The 23,463-nt window shown below is 40.2% G+C and overlaps 1 protein-coding gene across 4 annotated transcripts in view; it reads left to right on the forward strand.

Annotated features, from left to right (window-relative positions):
• Positions 1–23,463, forward strand: part of LOC124069108 (insulin-like growth factor 1 receptor) — a 39,864-nt gene that overhangs the window by 3,116 nt on the left and 13,285 nt on the right. For all 4 annotated transcript variants that reach the window (XM_046407925.1, XM_046408183.1, XM_046408007.1 and 1 more), the window contains one exon: positions 4,903–5,469. In XM_046407925.1, the coding sequence (XP_046263881.1) occupies positions 4,903–5,469 (567 nt within the window). The remainder of the gene's footprint in view (positions 1–4,902; positions 5,470–23,463) is intronic.

Consider the following 23,463-nt stretch of genomic DNA (forward strand, 5'->3'; position numbering starts at 1 on the left):
GCAGCCAGCTGGAAAAAGGTTATCAGAAGTAAATATGTGATCTGGAAGCTCATCAAAGTGGCAGAGATAGGCTTGTGTACTCAGCTGTTTAAAATGTGTCAGTGTGGGAGGAGAGGGAGGGGGAGTTATTAAGCTGCTACACCTGCTATCGGTATTTTCACTCTTCTGCTGCACAAGATGTACATTTTGATCAGAAACTTTTGTTTAGTTTCTTCACGAGTGAGGTCATGAGCAGTTCCCATGACAGGTGGCCATGCTGGTGGGGTAGTGAGGCCACAGAAAGTGAAGCGTTGAAGGCTGTGGCGATGTAACGTCAAGGCTGTGTGTCTTTTTACAACCCTGTGTGCTGGGATTGTATTAACAGGTATGCAGCTCGCCGAGGGCTGCTCACAGTGTGCACTGACAAGTAGATTACAGAGAAAGACATAACCGCCATACCAGCACACTGCTGACCTTAAATAACACCAAAGGCTCTCACATCCTCTCTGGAGGAGACTTAAATTCTCTGCAGTTTTTGGTGGAAAAGGTACAGTTCCTAAAACTTTTTTTTTCATGTGACAGCTGAAAACCAAATTATTTTTAAGTCGAACTGCCAAATGCAATGAATGGCAACTTAAACACAGTGTGTTGGTACACTACAAGCCACAGCAGCACCAGTGTGCTTTGAAACTTATGTCACACAGCAGGGTTGAAAGAGGTCAGTGACTCGAAAGTTTTTATGGTGGATATATTTGTTGTTTGCAGAGTTTGCTGTGGTTAAACATGCTTTTTGATGGAATGATTTGCGAAAAAAAAAAGATTGTTTTTAGATTGATTTTTGAGTCATGATTTCAATGGGAATGGTAATTTTTGCTTTTCATTATTGCTAAAAAAATTTTGCTGGGTTCTGTCAAAGATGAGCACATAATGTTAAGTCTGGAAAATAATGATTAGGTGGCTTGTGCAATTCCACAGTGCCACAATACTTCATTTATAATGATATGTTGCAATACATTTTACTTTACTGCCGTTCTGTGATTTGGATATTGCACTTGGCTGTATTGTGATTTTCATTATATTTTGATTACTTGTCCAGCCCTACTTTTTGAGGGAAAGAATTGGAGGACAGTCTTCAACTTGTTTTAGCTAGTTTGCTAACCTAATTTGCACTAATGGGCCCAGCTTTCTTTTGTCTTTTTGAGTGGAGAGCATTGTCTGTGTCTCCTATTTGTTGGTGTCCGTTGCCACTTTGTGTAGGTATTTATACTAGTTAAGGTGTACTCAAATGAGACCCACATACTTTAATGTTTGGTTGTTAAGTTATTTGCAGTCATTAATCTGAAATCTTTGAAGTCCATAGTTACATAGATATCAGCAGATACTTGGTGTCTTCTCTGGTAATGACATGTTGGCTCTGTAGTACAGTCACCTTCACATGTCGCTTTGTGTTGTGGTTGTAGTATTTTTTAAAACCAAGATGTTAAATAAAGATGAATTCATCCATCTTAAATCGCAGTTACAATCAGATGGAAAAAAGGAACATGACTTCTTTTCTCTGAACTGCACTTCAGGGTTGCTATGACATCAGAAATTTTTAATACCCCTTTCATACGGGAGATGCTGGTTTGTGTCATTGTGTTATTGTGAAAATGCTCTTGGAAAATTACTGTCTTTCTTACACTAAGCCACGCCTGAGCTTAGTTTAAACACAGCTTTTATGTTATTTTATGTCATGTTAGAGAGTTTTTCACCTGTACAGAAACACATTTGAGTTCTTAAAATAGCACATATTTCTGCAGAATAGCTTGATGTTTCCTTTTATCCTTGAGATGGAAACAGATCTACAGAGTTTCTGAAAGTTAGCAGGAGTATTGCCTGCTAAGGTATTACCACCCTCATCAACAAGTAACCGATGTCTGCTGAGTGGATGCTCCTCGCACGTACTCATGTCATCAGTTTGAGTTGTGTTGCTACTAACCCTTGTGGAATGACATCTAATTCAATATTAAATACACAGATAAATATGACTATAAAATAAATCATGAAATAACTAAATTAGACAAAAAATTCTTTCTTTCTTATTTATTTTTTTTATTATTTACTTAAGATTGAACTAAATGTCATTCCGTAAACCTGCAGCTTGTATTATGGTAGAGTCATGCCATCCTCCTTCGTTTTCAGTCCTCATCGCATGGCTTTGGGTATCACCGTGTGGAGTAGACTGGGAACTCTTTGAAGTGTCTTTATGTGTGTAGCCGAATCCATAGTTTAAACAGTTTAGAGCCAATGATCTGATACGTCAGGATGAAAAAGACTTTGTTTGAAATTTAGAAAGACGGGTTTGTGAACTTTTTTGTGATATTCCGAGCACTAATGAAACTAAAATCAGGGCACTTTTTTGAGAAATTGATGCAGTTCCAGTTATGTGTAGCTGGTGAGTTATAGACTGTTTACAATATTGCAATGGGTCGCGCATCCAACCGCGTTCAGGGGACTGAGAAACATTTCCTTTGTTCAGCAAAAGGTTCAGGGTGTTCTGTTTGGAAATTCAACTTTGTTCCACACCGGTAGCAGTGTCATCTCTGAAGAAACAGCACGCATGTTTTCGGGAACAACCGATTTTGGAATCAGCAGTGCTGTCTGTAGCTGATTTCACAACATTCTGCTTTGAGACATTGGCTGGTCTTACATATTCACATTTGACATCAGTATGCCTTAGCACACTTCATTGTCTCACTGTAATTTGTTAGAAAATGGTAGAGATTAAAAACAAAACATGCATTCATTGTGACAAGTTTAGAATATCCTGCGCTGTAACTTTTGTATTTGTATACAATGTATACAATCCTGGGCATGAAATCTAAATTGGCAATATGTTTATCTGGTGACACATTGATCTAGTTTCAGGTTTTGCTTTTAGAGCAGTCTTTTAATAATAAAATTATGTTTATTTACATTCATTAAGTCTGTAACACCAATTCTAAAATGTTGTAATTAAGAAAACAATTATTCGTTCACAAAGTGGGCATCGTCTTTTCCAAACATCTCTGCGTCACATTCATGCAATATAACTTTTTAGACTGGCATTAAAGTAGTAGTGTGACAACCTGCTAGCTGGCTGGTGTGAGGTTTTCATGACTCACAGCCCTCCAGCTTTTGAAGTCTAAATTCTCCTCACAGTGATGTGCGATAATGGCCTCCACGTTTCTGTGGGTGCTGCAGGGGCTTCAGGCTAAGTATTGTTCAGAGCAGAACACACAGGTGGGAGTAAAAGTTGGAAGGGCAAACACTCCACCCATCATCACTACTGTGGTTTAATAAACTTTTCCTGAAACGGGTTTGGATTTTTGTAGAAGTCACACAGAATTGAGAGAGGTGTCTTTTTAATATACTTTTCTTTGTAGTTGTTGTTGAGTCAGTGTACTTCCTTGTCCAGGTAGGATCACAGTCTTTGATGGGCCCTGTAAAGAACTACTCAAGAGGTTAAAAACAGGACAAATGTAAACAAATCTGGTTTTATGCTGAAAATAAAACTGCGTAAATACATGTTTCTCCAATTTGTTCTCATCAAAGGGCAGACAAGTGTCTTTTGTTGTCTCTCCTTTGATCAAAGGCCCAGACATTTTGACTTATGGTGAAGTTCATTCCTCAGTTCATGAGATCACAGAGTATGCAATGACTGCTGCAGGTTGAGGCTTTTCCGGTTGCGGAGTACGACACTGCAGTGCTGTTTACTTTGTAGCCATTTTAGCAGCATAGCATAAATCTAAACTAAAGCATAGAATCCCCTGACCTTTTATACAGATACTCAGTTTCCAGAGGATAAATCCCACTTATTTTGGTGATCCCCTGTTTTTATCGAGCACCGCTATCAGGTCAAAGTTTTTCTAATCATGTGACATATCTTGACTTTGGTCATCCAACTGACTTTTCCTTTGGTGCCACTATGGGGTTGACATTTGTGGTTTCAAGTGAAGCATCCACAACATTTGGAATGCTTACAAATATTGAATAGACTGTCATGAATAAAACACAGGGATTCAGTCATCACTCATAACCCACTATAAGTGTATGGCAGTGCGTGTATCTGTAGAGACCCTGCCCTCTGCCTGTATGGCTTATTTTCTCAGTATTCTGCTGTGTTCAGAACCCAAAGCGCCAGTGTTTGATGACCTGAGAATGGCCTGTGCATTTTGTCCTGTTATCACATGATATCACTGTATTTGATCAAATCAAATGAGTGTGTACATGCTTTATGGGTGATGTCTTGCACAGTTCAATAGTTTCTTTGCTTTTGATGTCTTATTATGAAAGCTTGATCAATGCAGACAATGAAACCAAAAACCTGAGGTCATGTTAAGTGGACAACAAGAGCAACAATAGCCCAAAGGCAGAGTAATATAAACTTTATTGCACTGTTAACCTAAGCCTGAATAGAACCTGAGTCAAGTGTTTACTTTGTCACACCATGTGAAGCTGGCTCTGAAAATGAGAACTGCAAGGCAAACATGCTCTGTCAACAACAGCACAGCTAAAGTGTACTGTCAATATTTAAAATATGTATTGGATAAACACCTTTTTATAAGTATTACTATTTCAGAATGGAGAACATTGTTTTGCATATTGTTACATTTAACAGCTATTTTTTTGCAAAGATTGTGTAAATAAATTCTGAGTTTTGCGGATCATATGTAACAACATGTTGTCATGTAGTTGTTTTGCTGTTTAGCTTAGCTGTTTAGCCAAGACCTCCTATTGTGATGATGAAACTGTTCACTGGGATGCCCGTGGAGAGCATCGAGTAAAAGTATAAAGCAAAGAAATAAACAACAATACAACAAATGAGGTATTAGATATTTACATTACTGATGAGTTTAAGGTAATTATGATCCTCACCGTCTCCTTCTGTTCCCCTCCCTGCAGTCTGTGGTCCGAGCATCGACATTGGCAACGACATCAGTGAATTTAGGCGTCTAGAGAACTGCACGGTGGTGGAGGGATACTTACAGATCCTCCTCATCGGTGACAAAAATAACAACAACATCAACCAGGAAGTCTTCCGCTCTCTCAGCTTCCCCAAGCTGACCATGATCACAGACTACCTGCTGCTATTCAGAGTATCCGGCCTGGACAGTTTGAGCACGCTGTTTCCCAACCTCACTGTCATACGCGGACGAAACCTTTTCTACAACTACGCCCTCGTGATCTTTGAGATGACCAGCCTGAAGGACATTGGCCTGTACAACCTGAGGAACATCACCCGTGGCGCCATCCGTATTGAGAAGAACCCCGAGCTCTGCTACCTGGACTCTATAGACTGGTCCCTCATCATGGACGCAGAGTTCAACAATTACGTCGCTGGGAACAAGCAGTCCAAGGAGTGCAGCGATGTTTGTCCAGGCATCATGGAAAACAGCCCTCAGTGCAGAAAGACCATATTCAACAACAACTACAACTACCGCTGCTGGAATTCCAATCACTGCCAGAAAGGTAAGCCTACTGTCACACACGATAGCTTGTCAAAGATTTGAATTGCCAATAGACCGTGTAGATAGTGCTTTTGGCCTGATTTGTGTAGATGTGAATTTGGGAGTGTAATGAACAGCTCTGTGCCTACAGCTGTGGCCTGCTACCTGCCGCTTTAAGCGCTTTAGCTGTTGTGTTTTGGCTGCGAGGAAGGAGGAAAGCTGGGGGGGGGATGTTATGCATCACTGACTTGTCTTCAGATTTTCAGATTTTTACTGTAATATGTCTCAGGTGTTTATCCAAATTAAGGAAACAGGAAGAAGGAGCTAAACAGAGGTTTCAGCTAAGCCTGACTCAGCCCATGTTGTTGTCAAGCAGAAGTTTTCTGGATGTGAGCAGCAAATATGTCTCAGATGTTGCCCTCTGTTTACTTTCTACATCCACTCTGGCTGGTGGTCACCTGTGATAACACAGTGTACTACATTTCAGAGAGTGGGTAGATCACATATTCAGGTGTGATCTGGCACTTATTAGGTGCTGTGAAAATTTGGTTCACATGCTCTCATTTGCCTAAACAAATGAATTAAAGAAGTTAAATGCTCCAGCGTTGCATAAAACAACACCAAGCATGATGAGTGTGAACTCGCCCTTTAATTTTGTGTTTACAGCTGCAGCATTTTCAACGGCTTGTTTTGCCGGTGAGTTTCAGACGACATGTTTTGGCTGACGGAGTGCGTGTGTGCGTCTGGCTGAATTGTTTCCCTTGGTGACTGGCGCCTTGCTGCAAACTCAGCATGTTGATGTTTTTAGTCTTGTGACATGGAAGTGTTGCAGGACCGGCCTGGGTTGCATGCATGTCCATACACACAGACACACACACTTTTACTGTCATCACACACTGTCGAAGCACAGCCAGAGAAGCAGAAACGCAAAAACAGACTTATTGAAGAGATCTAGTTACGTCTGCTTACACACACTTGCCTGGTCTGCTTTGTGGGTTGTTGTTATTGTTGGAGTGGCAGAGTGTGGGCACGCTGGAAAAGAATCCAGAAGGTGGATATGTTGGAGGAAGACATGATGGATGGATGGATGGATTCGATAGAGGGGGAGTCAAGTGGAGGAGATGAATTCTCTGCTGTTTATCATGTTCCAGCAAGAAAACATGAGAGTGGGCTTTAAACTATTATAAAAGGTGATTTTTCTCATCTACTAAGGCACAATACTCATATGATTTAGCCCATCATCATATGGAGGGCGTCCGTCGAGAGCCACAGTATACCCTATCTACAGTTGTGTCTTCATGTGCAAGAAGGTCACTCGACTTCCTTCCTGCCACGCCATCAACTCTACAACAACCTGCAGCTGTGTTCTTTTGATACTCCACTATTTTAAAAATAATGTTCGACCACTTTTTTTTGACCGTCATCATTCTAACAAGCTGCGCTTCATACATCATTAACATTACAAGCAACTAGAAATTTGAAATTACTTTGATCAGTATATTATTTAGAAGTTGTGCCATGGTATTTGGGATTTTGGTCATCATAACATGGCAGTATGAAAGTTGTCACTCCCTGAACTTGAGGACTCAGTCGAGTACAGGTTTACTTTTTGTGAACCTTCCTTACGGTTATGATTGATGAAATGTTGATGAAATTTGTGAAATATTCATATGAAGGCATTTTTCTTTAAGCAGCATTGGTAAGATGTTCAAATGTAACAGTGCTGATTAAAGGCATCTCCCTGTCTCCACTCTGTTCAGACTGGACTACAGCATGTTTTTCAGACGCTCAGGGCTATGCAGGGGAGGAAATAGATTTGGATATTATTTTTAAATACCCAGCAGCTAATACTAAATGCCTTGGCTAGCAGCGCTTCTATTACTAGTCTTAGTGTCTGCACCAGCTGCTGCTCTTTCTGCTCTTTCTCTTACTACTGCCTCAACTGCTAAGCCATCTGCTGCTGCTAGAATAACTACAGCAACTTCTATTATTACTACTAGCACCATTGTTTCTCCCACTAGACTGCAACACTTATTATTGATACTGCTCAGTCTACCAACTGCTGCTACTAAAAGCACTGTTAACACTAGAGCAGGTACTAGTGCTGAGGCCACATTCCTCTTGTTTGCAGCTGCATGTCGTCAGAGCCTGGCAGACACATGTTTTCGCACAGACCTCTGCTCCATGCCATTCTACCTGCTGCAAACACAGTTAAAGTGGTGACCGTGCAAGAAAAGATCGTTTCCTTTTTGCACAAGAAACTGTATTCTTTATTTTTATATATATAGACAACAAGAAATAGAAGGAGAAATTTGGACCTCTCAGGAAAATTAATGTAGGCTCTATTCCACTGTTCAAACAGAGGGGGAGTCCAGAGAATTTTAGCACGCTTCCCCTGAACACAACTACGTCTGAAGAATGACTTCCCAGCTCAGGAAGTAGTACCATCCGAGGAACACGTGAATCCACAGTCAATAAAGAATAAAGAAGAAGTAGAGAATGACCCCGTGTAGGTGCATAAGGCTCCAGAGGGAGTGTGTCAGCCAGGGCAAATGGGCCATCATTCACTGCTGCCGCTGCCTTACAACAGAATTGATCTCAAACAGCATGGGCACTACTGCTCTCAGTGCAGAGACTGCATTGTTGTGCTATTTATTAGTCTGTTTATTGGAGAAGTCTGGTGGTAGTAAAGCCGGGCTTCATTAAAGTGAGGAAGGCTCGATAGCTGGAGTAGTTGAACTGGCTGGCCAATCAGTGCTCATTCCCTCAAGTTATCTGGAGTCTGCAGATCAGAAGCTGTTTTATATGTATTCTGTGCAGTCCTGTGTTAAGTATGTGGTAGTGAAAATGGTAAAGCCTGATGGTGCTGTGCCTGGACTGGAATCATGGTTTTGTTTTCTTGGTTTGCTTCAGTGGTGGGAAGCACGTTGACCACAGGGATTCACTATTCTTAACAGGGACAGAGATGCCACAAATAATTGGTTAATTGATTAGTTGAGTGAAGGAAAAAGAATTTGCAAACTATTTTGGTAATCCATTAGTTGTTTTTTAGTTGTTTTACTCATTTAATAAGCAAGAATGTCAAGCGTGCTGGTCGCACCTTCTGAAATGCCAGGATTTGCTGCTTGTCTTGTCATTTATAATAGGCAGTTTTTCCTCGCCACTGTAGACAAGTGCTTGCTCAAGGGGGAATGTTGGGCTCTGTCTATTTACAATTTAATTAAAGAGTTTGGTCTAGACCTGCTCAAATTGGAAAGTGTCATGAGATAACTTTTGTTGTGAATTGGCGCTATATAAATAAACTGAATTGAATTGAATTAGTAGTAAATGAAGAGCTTGTTGGTTGGATGTAAGAAGCAATTTGAAGATGTCACTTTGGGCTCTGGGAAATTGTGATGTGAATTTTTTCATAAATTCTAATATTTTATAGACATTATGATTAATGGCAAAAAATTATCAGCAGATTAATTGATGAATGAAAAGAATCCTTAGTGCCAGCACCAATCTGGGATCTGCAGGCCTTCTGCTGTACTGGCATGAATGGGAACTTTGTATTCAGAGGCATTTTATTTCCAGACCCGGTCATTCATCAGATCAATAAATGGAAATGTGCTAGCCCTGTTTTCATTGAGTTAATATAAAGGACATGCTTTGAGGCTGAACTCATTCATAAAACTGTTACAGGGTTCAAAGCCTGTTTGCCTCTCTGGGAAAGTGGAGTGTTTTTTAGTCGTGGTGGTAGGGGCTGCCATTCTCCCATGTTTACTTCCCTCATTTGTTTTTAGGAATCTGGTTTTGGTGTTTTGTCTTGTTCATAACTCACAGGCTTCTTCTAAAGAAGAACCATGTCCGTGCATGCTGGGAAGCAAACACGCTGTCTCACTTGCTCTCTTGAACACACAAACCCACACACACACTCACACATTGAACAGCATGGGGGATGTTTTTCCGGTGCTTTGTATGGTCTGAGGAGATGAAAGCACATCATTAAAGTACAAAGTAGGTCTTCAGAGATTTACTGGAAGAATTTTTTGTCTTTTGTTAACCCCTGGCTGAAGGGATTACACATTAACCTAGAAGAACTATCTTGAGGGCTGTTGCTCAGTCTGCCACTGGATTAGTTTGCTATACTTGCCATGTCAGTGTTTGCTTATTTATGTTTATAGTCACTTAGTTTCTCAGCTGACATGTTATCCTGATAATGGACCTCATAAATTAATGTTATATGTCAGTATGGTGTACACACTGGCTGATAAGTAACATGACATTGCAGTAAAGATACCAAAGATTTGTTTGAGCTAGGGAAGAAGCAACAGTGAGCACTGGCTAATATATTTTTCAACTAAAACTCCTGCTCAGCACATATTTTGGTGACAGATTAATAACCAAATTTAAGGGGTTTTTCAAATATTTTGTACATTTAGCCGATGTAGCATATATTGTTATCAGGTATTTTAACTCTCTGATATTAAGATTTGATGTTTCCCTTAAGGTGAATTTATTTTTTTCTCATTTGCGACTGCGCAAGGGTCCACTAGGGTCCACATGACATAAACGTTGTCACCAGAGAGTGTGTGTATATAGACTCTGTGTGGATGCCGGTGTATCTCCAGTTTTTTGTGGTTGAGCCCTCTACTGCACTACAAGCTACTGAATACGTCTGCGCATGTGTAGACTGTATCCTCCAAGCGCACTCCAGACAGTGGTATAAACAGAACTAGTACTCATCAGTGGTATCCGCAGCTGTCCATGTACGCGCCCATTTGGCAGTATATTTGGGGCTTTAGAAAAATACAGTATCATTTGGGGCTTCATGCTGTTTAAGAAGCATACCATATAAGCACAATGTACAAGGTTCGATTTCAGCTGTAGACCTCTGTGGCATCTTTTGCCTCTTCCTCTATGTTTCCTGTCTGTCTCTACACAGTCAACTATCAAATGAAGGCAAAATTCCAAAAAATAAGTAAAAACAGTGTCTGTGTCAGTCAGATCTTATTCAGAACTGCATGAAAAGAGTGCTTGTTACCAGTATCGGTATGTCACATTGGAATGAAAACTAACAGGTGTGTGTGTCTTGATTGGGTAAATCAGGAAGGAAGTCTTCCAACAATCTCAACATATCATACTGACTGACACTGTGTGTGTCTGCAGAAATTAGTAGCGCTGTCATTTTTGAATTAAGGTGCTGAATTCATTGCTGAGGCATGAGTGAAACTGTGCGTTTAAGCTGACATGCAGACGACACACTACCAGCCGTCTAGCAGGAAAACACTCTTGCGTGTGTGTGTGTGTGTGTGAGAGAGAGGGCTACGGGAAGTCCAACAGAGAGAGTGAGTGAGTTGTGGAATCAGTCCCAGCCTCCCTCCCGCCCCTGTTTTCTGGTTGGTTTTGGATGTGGTAGATCCAGTGTTTGTTTACCCAGTGCTTCTCTAGTGCTAAATCTGAGGACATTTTTAAACGCATATTTTAATGTGAACTTGCCTTTTTTTGCAGTTTTTACCTCACTGATGCTTTTGGAGATTTTCGGTTGTACTTGACCTTAAAATCTTTGGCTTTTTTTTCCAGCATATGTGAGCTTAGGTAGCTGTGATAGACATGGGTTGTGTTGAGGTATTTATTTGAGTTGCAGAGTGCTGTGTTTAGAGTTTGGGACTGATAGACTTGGTACTACTGACATATCAACACTGTGCTTCTTCACAGATCCTCCTCTCAACTATACTTTCTGCTTGCACTATGAAATACATACTAGTACAGCTACTGTATATTCTCACTCCACACTTTTGTTTTTCCTCTGTGAGAGTGACTCAGCTGTAGTCAGATAGGACCCTTAAATGTACTGCACCGTGACCACAACATTAGAAACAAAGAGATGGAGAGTGTGGCTGCATTCCCACTAATTCAAATTAGTCTCTGTTCCTTGGCGCTATGAGCACGTCAGTTTTGAATATGCCACTTCTATACCAGAGAGAGCACACTCTGCACTCACAAACTTACAGACTGTACCCGGTACTTGGAGTGTTGCATTGTGGTTAGGAGACAGTTGTGTCAGCCAGGTTTATATATAGTTAACAAGCTCACAGTTCTAAATATTTTAATTTCGATACATACTGTAACAGACTTTTATGACTTGCTTCACTGCCACAGATGAAATTGATTGCACTGTTGGAGAGATAAAAGCCCCTGGAGCACTGAGATGTATGTAGCAGCTGATCAGTGGACGCTGAAAAATGTTGTAAGATAAATTTAATGAGATGTCGTAGTTAATTTGTAGATAGTACATCCTGTACTTTGACATAGTTTTCAGTACTTACACCATTTATAAGGCAGTGGCCAATCTTTAGCAAGCTATGGAAAAACAAACAGAAAATTATAGGACTACAGCTAACAACCATTTACATTATCAGTTATTCTGCTGGTTATTTTTGCAATAATCTATAAGATATCAAAAAAATTGTTACAATAATTCTCATCACAATTACTGTCAGCCAAAGTAGATGTAAATGACAAAGAAAAGCAGCAAATTCTCACATTTAATGACTTAGAATGACCAAATGTTTGACATTTTTGTTGACTCTTAATTGGTTATCAGAATAGTTGATAATTCATTTCCTTTCAATCAACTAATGATTAATTGACTAATCATCGCAGCTCTAGAAAAATAAACATTTTTGACATCACTCTCTTCCACCAGTAACTAGAGAGGACAGTGACACCTTGCACCTGGCTTTGCTGGTGTGTTTCCAGTGACTGTGATCTGTATGGCTGCAAGTCTTGATGTATTAAACAGAACTGCAGAGTGTGTTGGACGGTCAGTTACACTATCAAAGCAACAGAACTGACCAGATGTGAATGTGCGGTGTGACTGGATGTGAAACAGTGTAGCAGCAGTGTGTAGAGAAATGACCTGAAAGTGAAGAACAAGAGTAGGGAAAGGCCAGAGTGAGGAAAGAATGGGTGTTATTGTGATGTACTGAAGCACTGAGACTGCTCGTAGATACACTCTAGCTTGGTGCCAAACTTTCCTGTTTCACAAGTTTGAAGCCATCCGACATCCATTTAAATCAGATGACAAACATGTTTCAGAAAGTTCTAGTGTTGTTTCTCCGTATGTGTGTTTTTGTGACTACAGTAGAATAGTGTGGTGCATTCTGACACACATTGAGAACAACCACATAAAGGAACAGCAGAGGTTACACCACTGACCGTATGTGGTGTACACATTATGTAAGGCAACAGGGGAGAGGGTGGAGGTGTTTTTGATCAGAGTAAGTCAAAGTGAGAGGAGCACAGCTCCAGCAGAGGTCATGTTATCCAGACTGTCTGACTTGTATGACCCAGTGCTCAGGGCTTAATGAAACCCAGCGACTACTCGTTCCTGCTGATATCTGTCTAATCTCTGCTGTGATTAGCTTCATACCACCATGTACCGAGTACAGACACCCGCTCTCTTACTCCCTGCACGCACTGGTGAGGAGGCTGATGAAGCCAGCCTTGGACAATGTAGTTACCTGTTTGAATTTCTGGGCTGAAAGTAATTGAGAAGTGCTCTTTGCTTAACATCTACTGCAAAGATGTCACTAAGAACCAGTGTTGGAGATATTTAAATCAGATTGTGCTGGTTGTGTACAGTATGATCCAATACACTTACTATACACATACCCTCTAAACATTAAGTTACTGTCTTGTACCTATGCCTACAGCACTTTTGATGCACTTTTGTTGCACTTAAGAACACTTCACTGGTTGATAGCCAGTTCCTTGGAGGTAAACATATCTGTCTGTGTGTTAAGCTGCATTCACTTAATGGATAATAACAACCAACATTCTCACATCAATCTTGGGCTCTTGATATATCTTGGCATGCAGGTGAAGGCATGCTAAAAGCTACCTGAGCTAATAATGTCAAATACTGTTTCTCATATGAAATTCTCATACATGTTTAATTAAACATATTGCAGTTTTGTATAGCTACCATTAGTGATGAGTTTCAGCATCGATGTGTCAATGCATACTTGTGCAATAGTGAAAATACAGGATGCACAATGTCAAGAAAGGTAAATTAATTCAGGCTCATCATGCTAAAACTTTTTATTACAAACGGAAAATCCACAAAGACAGTCCATCTGACATGATATTATTTAGTTTGACAGAAGAGCTCTTGGATACATGAGTGTGGTAGAAATAGGATGGCAGGTTGGCCTTGTTAGAAGATGATACACTCATAATGAAAATGAATAAATGATAAGAAATTAAGAATGTTAATTGCAGGTCTGTACTTGAATAACATACTGCATGTCTCTTGAGAAATTCCAGTTATTTTTCACATCTCAAAATATACTGCAGTGTTTGTTTTTTTTTTTCTAATATTGTGCAGCCCTGGTTACAGTGAAAACCAGTATGTCGGTTTTCAGTCAGTTTCAGCCACAACAACAGTTTCGTTAGTGCCATTAAGATCAGATGTCAACTGTGAGTTCTGTCAGTTGTGTCTGTGATATTTTCTTTTGATCGCATTTGGGGAAAAAAAGGCTCAAAGTTGTCAGGTTTGTTTTTTCCATGATCTGTTGTGACTAATTGTGGCTGCACTGAGATCTCTTACTCTGGGGATATGCAGGGTAGTTGTGCATGTCCAGAATTTTAAAGGCAAAATGGATGCAGGAGTTGTGATGTGCCTTAAATCATTTTTTCAGGTTGTTTGTCTGTTATGGCTTTGTGAACTCACTATCTGAGGAACTTACTTCAAATTACATTTACTGGGATTTAAGGATGAATTCATTAGATTTTGGTGGGCTAAGGTCAAGGTCAGTGTGACCTCACTCCTGTCCTATTGTTGTGAATGCAGTATGTCGGGAATCCCTGGATGTAATTTCATTACAACTCACACAAATGTCCACTTGGACTCAATGATGAACTCATTAGATTTTGGTTGTCAAGGGTCACGCATGGGCAAACTTGTGTTGCCCATGCATGACTTGGCTGTGTCCGGTCCTGTTTTTAGATGTTTCAGCAACATTATAGATAGGTCACTATGTTGGATAATACCACAACTAGTCGGATTTGGTGTAACCAGCCCTGTGGTTTGAATCTGGGCTTTGAGACCTTCTGGTCTAAGTCATATTTGTTGGAACAGTGGAATTGTTTTTACCTATGGCAGACATTCTAAAAACAGGTATTGATTGTCAAAATTAAAATCACTGATGCTGTCAGGGCTGGTAATTATAGGGACTGCTTTGTAAACCAGGCACATCCATGACTACTTTTAGTGAACAGTCACACCCATTCCTGGAATTCCTGGAAGAGAACATTACTGGTTTGGCTGTGTTGAAGTGCCTACTATAATTATGTGGCCTTTAATTGTCCTCTGTTAACACCGTCAGATTGGGATGCGCTGTGACCAGGGACTGAGATGAGCCTCTTGTTTGTGGATTTGAGGCTGGTTGGAATAGTTTGTTTTGTTATAGAGGCTCATTTTCTATCATTTTATTGCTATCACAGTGGAATTACAATGAAAAAGAGAAAAAAGGCAAAAGGCCTTCTTGGAGGTTTTGTGTCCATGAGATTATGACTTCCATTTTTTGTTATGTCTGTGTTTGTTAGGGATGTAACAAGAACAAAAACATAAACAGCTTATGCAGTTTATCGAATTTTATTTGTTGATGATTCTGTTCTTATTCTTGTTTCTCACGGACTACAAAACAACGTTGAGCCGGGAAAAGTATGATGGGCTGGTTGGTTGTATTTCCGCTTTGTACACACACACACACCCACACACAAACACACACAAACAAATAGCAGTGTAAGTACTGGCTAATGACTTAAAGTTTGGTTCTAGTAACATGGCAGAGAACCGTGCTTGTGTTTCAGATCATGCTCTAAGTTTTGCAGTGTGGTTTTCCAGTTTTATAGTAGTAAGTTATACCAGTGATAATACTAACTTAAAAAGCATTTTTTTCACTCACATCATGTGGCGTCACATCACAGTTGGATGTGGTTGGGTTGAGTCATAGGTACAGATTCATCACCCCTTTTACAATAAGGAACAGTATGATTTTGTGAATTTGTGTTAACAGACAAGCTACGTTAATGCACAAAACATCCAGGTTTTAAATTGGTTGTGGTAAACATGTTTGAAGACTGCAGCACAGGTACTGAAGAGGCACAGCGCAAAAGAGGTGGCTCTTTTGTGCTGTGCCATGTCAAACCAAGCCTTGTTGATTTGGATTTCCATTACTAATTTAAATGTGCCCTGTCCTGCCCAACACGGGCTTTCTTTGGAGTCAGGTGATAGTATGGCCAACTGTGGGCTAGGCCTTCATCATCATTGACGGACAAATGATGAGAGTGATTCAGTGATCACACACATTGACCAATTTCATCATCTTTTAAATACACTTTTATTTTGAAATGTTATTTTACTGGTTACAATTATTTACAATTATTATATTGTAAATAATTATTTTTTTAATTTTATGACCAAAAAGTGGTGACAGCTTCTTCTGTAACTGACTGTAGTAAATGTGTATATAATTATATTTCAGATGAATCCAGGCTTCTGAATTTAATTGACTCAAAATCTAATTTTATTATTGTCTGAAGAATTTATATAATATCGTATTGTAATGAAACTGGATAATGAAATTTACACCTGCCAGCTCAATGTGGACTGATACAACTAAAAAGAACAGATCACCAAAACTGAAAATTCTGTTATTATCTACTCACCCCAGCGGAAGGTTGGGAGAAATTTCTTAATCCACAAAATATTTCTGGACCTTCACAGCAAAAGAACCCAGAACCCTCCTAAACAATGGAAGAAGCTGAGGACTTGATGAAAAAATGGAATAAACAACCAAATTAAAGCCCACCACGTCTAAGCGAGTGCACCTTGAGATCAGTCAGTCTGCTAAAATGACTTGTGATGACAAACTGCATCCAGCGTATTTATTGAAGACAGTGGTGTTCCAAGTGATCCGTCAGTGGTGGAGACTGAGCTGTGTCTCAGCATGTAAACACACAGGGATACAGTTACTTTTGAACCCAGTTCCCATCCTCATTTCTCTTCAAAGTTGCCATAGCTCAGAGATGAGCTCAACACATGTTGCTTGCATGTTACTTTGTAGCATCTTATGTTAATTTACAAAAGTGCTGACAAGTTTTCCTTGTTCTTGATAAACATGCTTCCAATTATCTTTGTTGTTGTATAATGCACACACACAAAGCACAAGCAGAGATTCATCACCCAAATCATCAAGACTTGTCTGTATCCTTTAGTCTAAGTTATATTTACGGTGAAGGTTGGGATTTGAATTGTGTTTTCAAGTTGAGTGTGATTTTGTGTGTGTGAGAGAGAGAAAGAGAGAGAGAGAGAGCCCTAATCTTTGTCCCGTTGCATCCCATGCACATGACTGCACAAACTATTCATTAAAATCGAAGCTTCATCACTGGGTTAGATTTCAGCAGTCTTGTTGTTTGACCTTGATATAAACGTCAGAAGTGACATTGTCTCATGTAGCTGTTATCGCCCCAACTTTCTTTGTCCTTATGCAGCTGTAGCCTTGTGTGACATCTGTTCTTTCAAAGGAGCCGTAGGTACAAGAGAAAAGCCAATGTGATAGGGCCTTGTAGACTTCATCCACCCTGTTATTGTCTGGGGACCAAAGTATTTGATTTGTCTTGCCTTTTCCAGGTCAGTGAGATGGGGGATACCAGGAATTCCTTTTGTCTGTAGTTATCCTGTGTTGTTGGCTAATCTCGCAGATGTTTGTCCCAATAAGTTCCACAAGGCCAACTGCTGGCTCTGTTTAGGCTAGCTTGAATACAATATTTTCTTGATGTTGATTCATATGCTTTGACTATTAGGTAATTACAATGTATAGGATTTGCAACTGTTGTTTTAAGGCTGATAAAACTATTTTTTTTTTGTTCTTGTTTTGACGAGTAGGAGACTTGATAAAATAAATGAAGAAGAGTTTTAGCTTTGTATGATCACCAAACTAGAATAGTATTTTGCTATCTGTGGGATATTTTGGTGTCTTCATTCTGACACAGTCAACTGCTTCGGCGTGAGACACAACTCGACTGCACATTAAGCTGTGCGTCTTCTTCTTCTTCTTCTGTGCGATCCAAGGGGGGGGGGGGTTCGGTTGTACAAAAGTAATGGACATTCCCAACTATGGAAACAAGTGGGGGGAAAGGTAAAAAATGATGGTGGTGAAAAATCTGTTATTTTCCAGAGCTGTACAGTCCTGTTTTGGAGGATACCTGTTCATCTTTAAATTTCTGTTTTGACCTTTTTCAGATGTCATGGATTTTCCAAGACTATGACTTATGTCATACAGACATTGTGTGAGAGTAATGTAAAGAAGCAACTTTTCTGTACTTCTGCTTCCAACTTTCTTGAGAGCAGTGGTATCCTTAGGTTACTGGTTCCCTGGTTGGGAGTCACTACCCTAGACCATCACACACCACAGGTATTGACCTGTATTTTTATGCTGTTACATCACTCAGCCACAAGATCCACAGCCTCAGTAGCTACAGTCCACCTTAATATACTGTTAAGAGGTGACAGACAGCATGGCCTTCTGTGTGAATGCCCTCTTATTGAGAGAGTAAACCTGAAAGAGACCCATGTCCAGCTTTTCATGGCTATCAGGAATGATGTTCTGAGAGTAATTCACCTCTGGTGGTGTTTTTCCCTTTGAGCAGGCTGTAATTATCAACAGGAAGCTTCAGACCACATATCTCCTGTGGGACGCCTCCTCACACTAGGTGGGGTGGAGGAAATCCAGCATTACTTCTGATATTCCTGTGAGCAACGCTGTGCAATCTACAGCTCTTTACCTGTACTATACAGCTGGTGCCTAACAGGAATAATGCCTGTACTTATTCAAGTGTCTGCCTCTGTGTTAATATAACCTAGATATCTGATTCTGTCTTTCCGAACTGAAAAAGCCTTTTGTGTGCGATTATTCTATTAATTTCATCAGGACAGGACTCAGTGAAGCTGTTTCTATGAGTCATCTAATTTGGATCCAAAATTACTTTGCACCAGCCAATGAAAACTACCTACCTCCTCTGTCCTGTTTCCATCCAAATGGTGCACAGGTTTTAAGCAAATTTCCATCAAAGAACATGTGAGACAGAGTGCATTTTCATCAGTTGGTGTTGTGAGAATATTCTGAAGAAGATTTGACAAGATTATATAACTAAAAGAATTCCTGTAACTCTGGAGCAATTTGTATTATGTTTGAATGTAGTGATTTTGAACACAAACATGACTGTTAGGCTTGATGGTGTGCTCGCTCTTTGTTGTTGTTGATGGTGCTCAAAGAACTCAGGATGTCAGGATGAACTGACTGGTGGGCATCTCACCAGTTTAACTGACTGGCTGGTAGCTGCTGGGAAGCTTGAGAGGTGAACAGGCTGGACAGTACTGGTCAGCCATGTAGAGCTGTGAATGGAGATACTTGTTCTGCTGACATGAATTGACGTGTTGACAGCACACACACACACACACACACACACACACACACACTACAGACTGTCTGACTGTTTTTCTGAATGACTGATTCACTGAACTTACACACTGACAGGCTGTCTGGCTGTAACAGAACTTGCTTTGTATGAGACTGGAAACACAGCAATATTGTTGTGTTTTCTGTCCATCATCAACTTCTTGTTCACTCTGAGGAGATTGCACTGGAGCTGTTTATTTCCCCATCCCACTTGAGTGCTGCAACACACTGGGAAGGCGTGTGGTGTATGGAGTTTGGAATTATCCTTCCATTAGCTGCACCGGCTTATCCTTGAGGGTTGAGGATTGACTTTGGACGAGAGGCAGAGTACACGCCAGACAGGTCAGCCATCAGTCACACAGAGACAGACACCTCTTCACCCCTACAGTTCACTTTATCTGCAAGGAAACCCACTGAGGAAAAACATGCAAAAAAGAAAGGGAGAGGAAAAATAATGTGAGTATGGAAAGATTAGTTTCAGTTTTTCACCTCCCTCAAAAGCCTCTCTTGTGTCAAAGAGGCTAGGTCATGCTGAGTTCTGTACTTGCTGAAAAGTAGTTGATATGCTTAATCTAGACCAGTAAGTTGTGATGTCATGCCATTATGCAACAACAAGAAGGGCTGAAAGCAAAAGTAACTTTGCTACTGGCTTCACACTGGAGGAGTTAGTTCCAGAAAGGGGAGTGACTTCAAGAGCGCGCAAGTAGATTGGTTACAAAAGACCAAGGCAATATATTGTGCATGAAGGCCGTAACAACAAAAAGGGACAATACAATAAACTTATTTCACCACCTCAAGGAGTAGCACCCTGCTGAGTACAAGGACAGCTCAGCAGCTGTGAGTTCTAAACCAAGAAGACAAACTGCAATGGCTCAGAATAGCGTCGCAAATCTTGGGCAAAAATGTACCCTGCATTTTGTCGTATTGTCAAGATTATAATTATCACAGAAATACCCTGAAATATTGTGATATTACTGTAAGGCCATATTGTCCACCCCTACTTATATCTACTTGTTCTGATTTAGGGAAAAAAAAAAACATCCTAACTCAAATCCCACCTGATTAAGCCTGAGGGGAATTAGAGAAAAAATGCAGCTAGACATGGCCCAAACCAGTTGGCTTTCGACCCATTTGAGTTCAGGCTTAGGCTCAAAGCAGTTGTGACGCTGACTGATGATGAATGAAATGGTGCAGATCAATATTCTCTTTTGTCTGCTGGTCAGGAGTAATAGAGACAGCCATGTGTTGTGGGAAATTGTGGTGGTGAGTGAATAGTTTATCTATTTGATGATTATGTTTGGAGTAGAACTCTGGATTTTTCTTTAATATTACTTTAATGCAGTGAATGGGAGAATCAGCAGATATCAGCTGCAACGTATTTATGACTGGCTGTTGGATATTATGGCTTTGATGCTCACAGCCTATCTCAACCATACTGCCTCAGAATAGAAAATATATAAACCAAATTAGTCTTTCATCAATAATTATGTCTAATCATGCCTGCATTGTGATTTTAGACATAATGGTACAGCCCTGCTATATTGGGATTGGTAATTACAAAACCAAAGCAGAGAGGAAGTTAAGGGAGCCCGTGCAGGCAGTCTTTGTCACCAGGGCAACGGAGTTAATGGAAATAAACATCACAATTCTGATTTATTGACAATAGCTATTTCCATCCAACTTCCTAATCAAGTCATTTATAAAATCCAAAACTACAAGTTTGAACTTGAAAATTTTTTGATCTTGTAAAACCACAACAAGGCGTCTGAAACAAAAAGTCTATTGTTATTATGTTGTTGTTACCTGTTATCGTTCATTTCTTTGGAGCAAATCCTTAGTATTTGATTTATTCCTTTATTTCTGAACAAAGTAATGCATTTAACTTCATTCTCCAGTCGTGATACTGACGAGATCTTATACATATTATTTTTCTGTTAAAATCATGTTAAATAAAAACACACTTTTTGCCAAGTCTTAAAGTGGAGATGAAAAGGAAAGCTGCAAAAGGTTACTGTTTGTCTTTGTAACATAACTTGTTGGTGGAACCTACACTCCTGAAATATTAACTGGATGGATTTCCAGTCAGTGCCACTGGAATGGCTCAAGTCTAATGTCATCAGTCTAGACATCTGTCTTTGCCTGTTATTGTTGTGCTGCAGTTCTGATTAGTATACACTGCTAAAGCCTGGAGCGTCTGTGTGGGACATCCTGTTCCTATTACCCCTGCAATGAGGGTTGAAAACAAGGATTAGCAATTAGAAAGGTCTTGAATTCTTAGATGATCAGCTGATCAAGCAGGAGAGAACAGTATAGCTGTTACTTTGATTGTTTAATCAGCCAGCAAGATATGTAGAATCATATGAGTTACAGTCCTCTATGACTCTATGTAACTGCTATGATACATTTGTTCAGATGTAATAACTGAAGGATTTTCCCACCTTTTGGCTGGGGAATGGTGTAGCTTTCCCAGCCTACCTGCCTGCTGGTCTGGTATTTCTGTTTCCCTGGAAGCCCTGTATCGGCTTTTTGACCCACAGCAGAGATCTTTATCCCACAGCCAATGTGCTGTGTAATGACAGAATGGAAAAGGTGAACTGTTTTACTTTGTGGACACTAGAAACTCCATACAACTTTCTGCAATCTACCCCTTAATTTTACTCCTTTCAGACTAGAAAGACTAGAAAGTAGCAATGTAATGTTGAAAATCAAATGTACAAAAATCCACTTGATGTTAACCAGTAGCACTTTAACACATATCACATGCTGAGGATAGAAAATGGTATGCTCATTGCTAATAAAGGTCTATAAATCCACTTAAAAATCCAACAATTGAAAAAAATACCGCTCCTCTTATCTCCCGGACTTGCCTCAGAATCAGCCCATTTTTAGGTTTCCTTCACTATTGAAGTAATCCGCTGGTACGTGTCCGTACATCCAAGAGGGCTTTGCACTGAACTGCTCATAGCTAATTTGGCATACTTTTAATGTTGCGAGTTTGCCAAAATGTAAACAAGTGCAGGCTTAAAAACGAGGCCCAAGATGTAGCAAAGATTTAGGAACAATTACAGCTTATAATATTGTTGATATTATTGAAAATTGTGAAGCTGTATGGCATTCCTGTGGCAACTTTTAACGCAAAATTGGATTACTCTCAATCAGCACTGTTGTTACTGGCCACAGTGTGACCATCAGGTTGCATTTTCTACAAAAGTTGATTCCTCATAACAGGGCCTCTTCTTCGCTTTCTTTTTTCCCCCTTGGCACTCAAATGATTGGGAGGACTGGCGTTTTTGCTGTAATGCCTCATTTGGTGTCAATACAGACTCAGCTTGTGTTGTCTGGCTCCCCCAGCTGGCATCTGCGTGTGCATGTATGTATGTGTTGATTTCAAACGATATGATATGTTTAACGGTGTTTTTAGTTTCCTTCTTCCTCCTTCACCCCCTTATCTCCATTGTCAAATCTCTTCCTTATCCAGACGAGAGGACAAAGAGAAGGATTCTTCATTGTTCTCCTATTCCACAGCTCCCTGTTCTGTAGTTCATGTAGTTCCTTCTCATTCTCCTCCTCTTCTCTATTTCCCTCTTCCTTCTTCTCCACCTCCTCCCCTTGTGCTGCAGCTCTGCATCAACCTGTCTCTGTAAGTGCGGCAATGAGGGTAAAAGCTGGGATCCATTAAGTTGCAGATGTCCAGTGGAATGCTGATTTAAGCTGCATGCACCCACCGACCTCCTTCACCACTGTTCCCCCCATATTGGTCAGTCAGTGAGTTGTGATTTTGAGGCCGCAGCCTAAAAGTTCCAACCTGAGCCATACTTCAAGCACACATTATCTCCTTCTTCCCTCTCAGCTTCCTCTTTGTGCTGGCCCAAGGCCGCACATGATGGTCAGAGGGAATGATGGCGTCAGAGGGTGTCGGGGGCTCGGAGCAGAGAAAGAGCATTCTGTGCCAGAGAAATGCAGCAGTGGTTACCTCCTGATGGGCACAAACAGGTTGCTGAATGTTTGGTGGGACCACACAGTCTGAAGACTCTGATTGGCTTCTGTATGAGTCGGGAGGTGGGCTGGAGGGTCGGTTTTATAGATCGAGACTTATTGCATTTAGTGGTTATTATCGGTATCACGTCTTTGGTCAAAAAGGTGTGGCTGTGTAACAAGCACAACTCAGCAGTTTGATGTGCCAACACAATGTAAATTTAGCACAAAAAACAGAATCCAAACCAATTTTGCCGTGGTGGCTCATAAAACATGAAAAAATTGGTGTCGATTTCAGTCATTACCGTGAACACAAACTGTAAATGTGTGTGTAGAAAAACTTAAAATGTGTTGGTACTGTAATGATTAGTTGATTAATTGATTATTTGATTGGCAGAAAATAACTGCAACTATTTTGACAATTAAATGTTTTAAGTATTTTTAAGCCAAAGTGCCAAAATTTTAATGGTTCCATCTTCTCAAATGTCAGTGTCTGCTGGTCTTTTAAGACATTATCTTATGTCACCATT

This window comes from Scatophagus argus, chromosome 1 (genome assembly GCF_020382885.2).
Source record: "Scatophagus argus isolate fScaArg1 chromosome 1, fScaArg1.pri, whole genome shotgun sequence".
NCBI lineage: Eukaryota > Metazoa > Chordata > Actinopteri > Scatophagidae > Scatophagus > Scatophagus argus.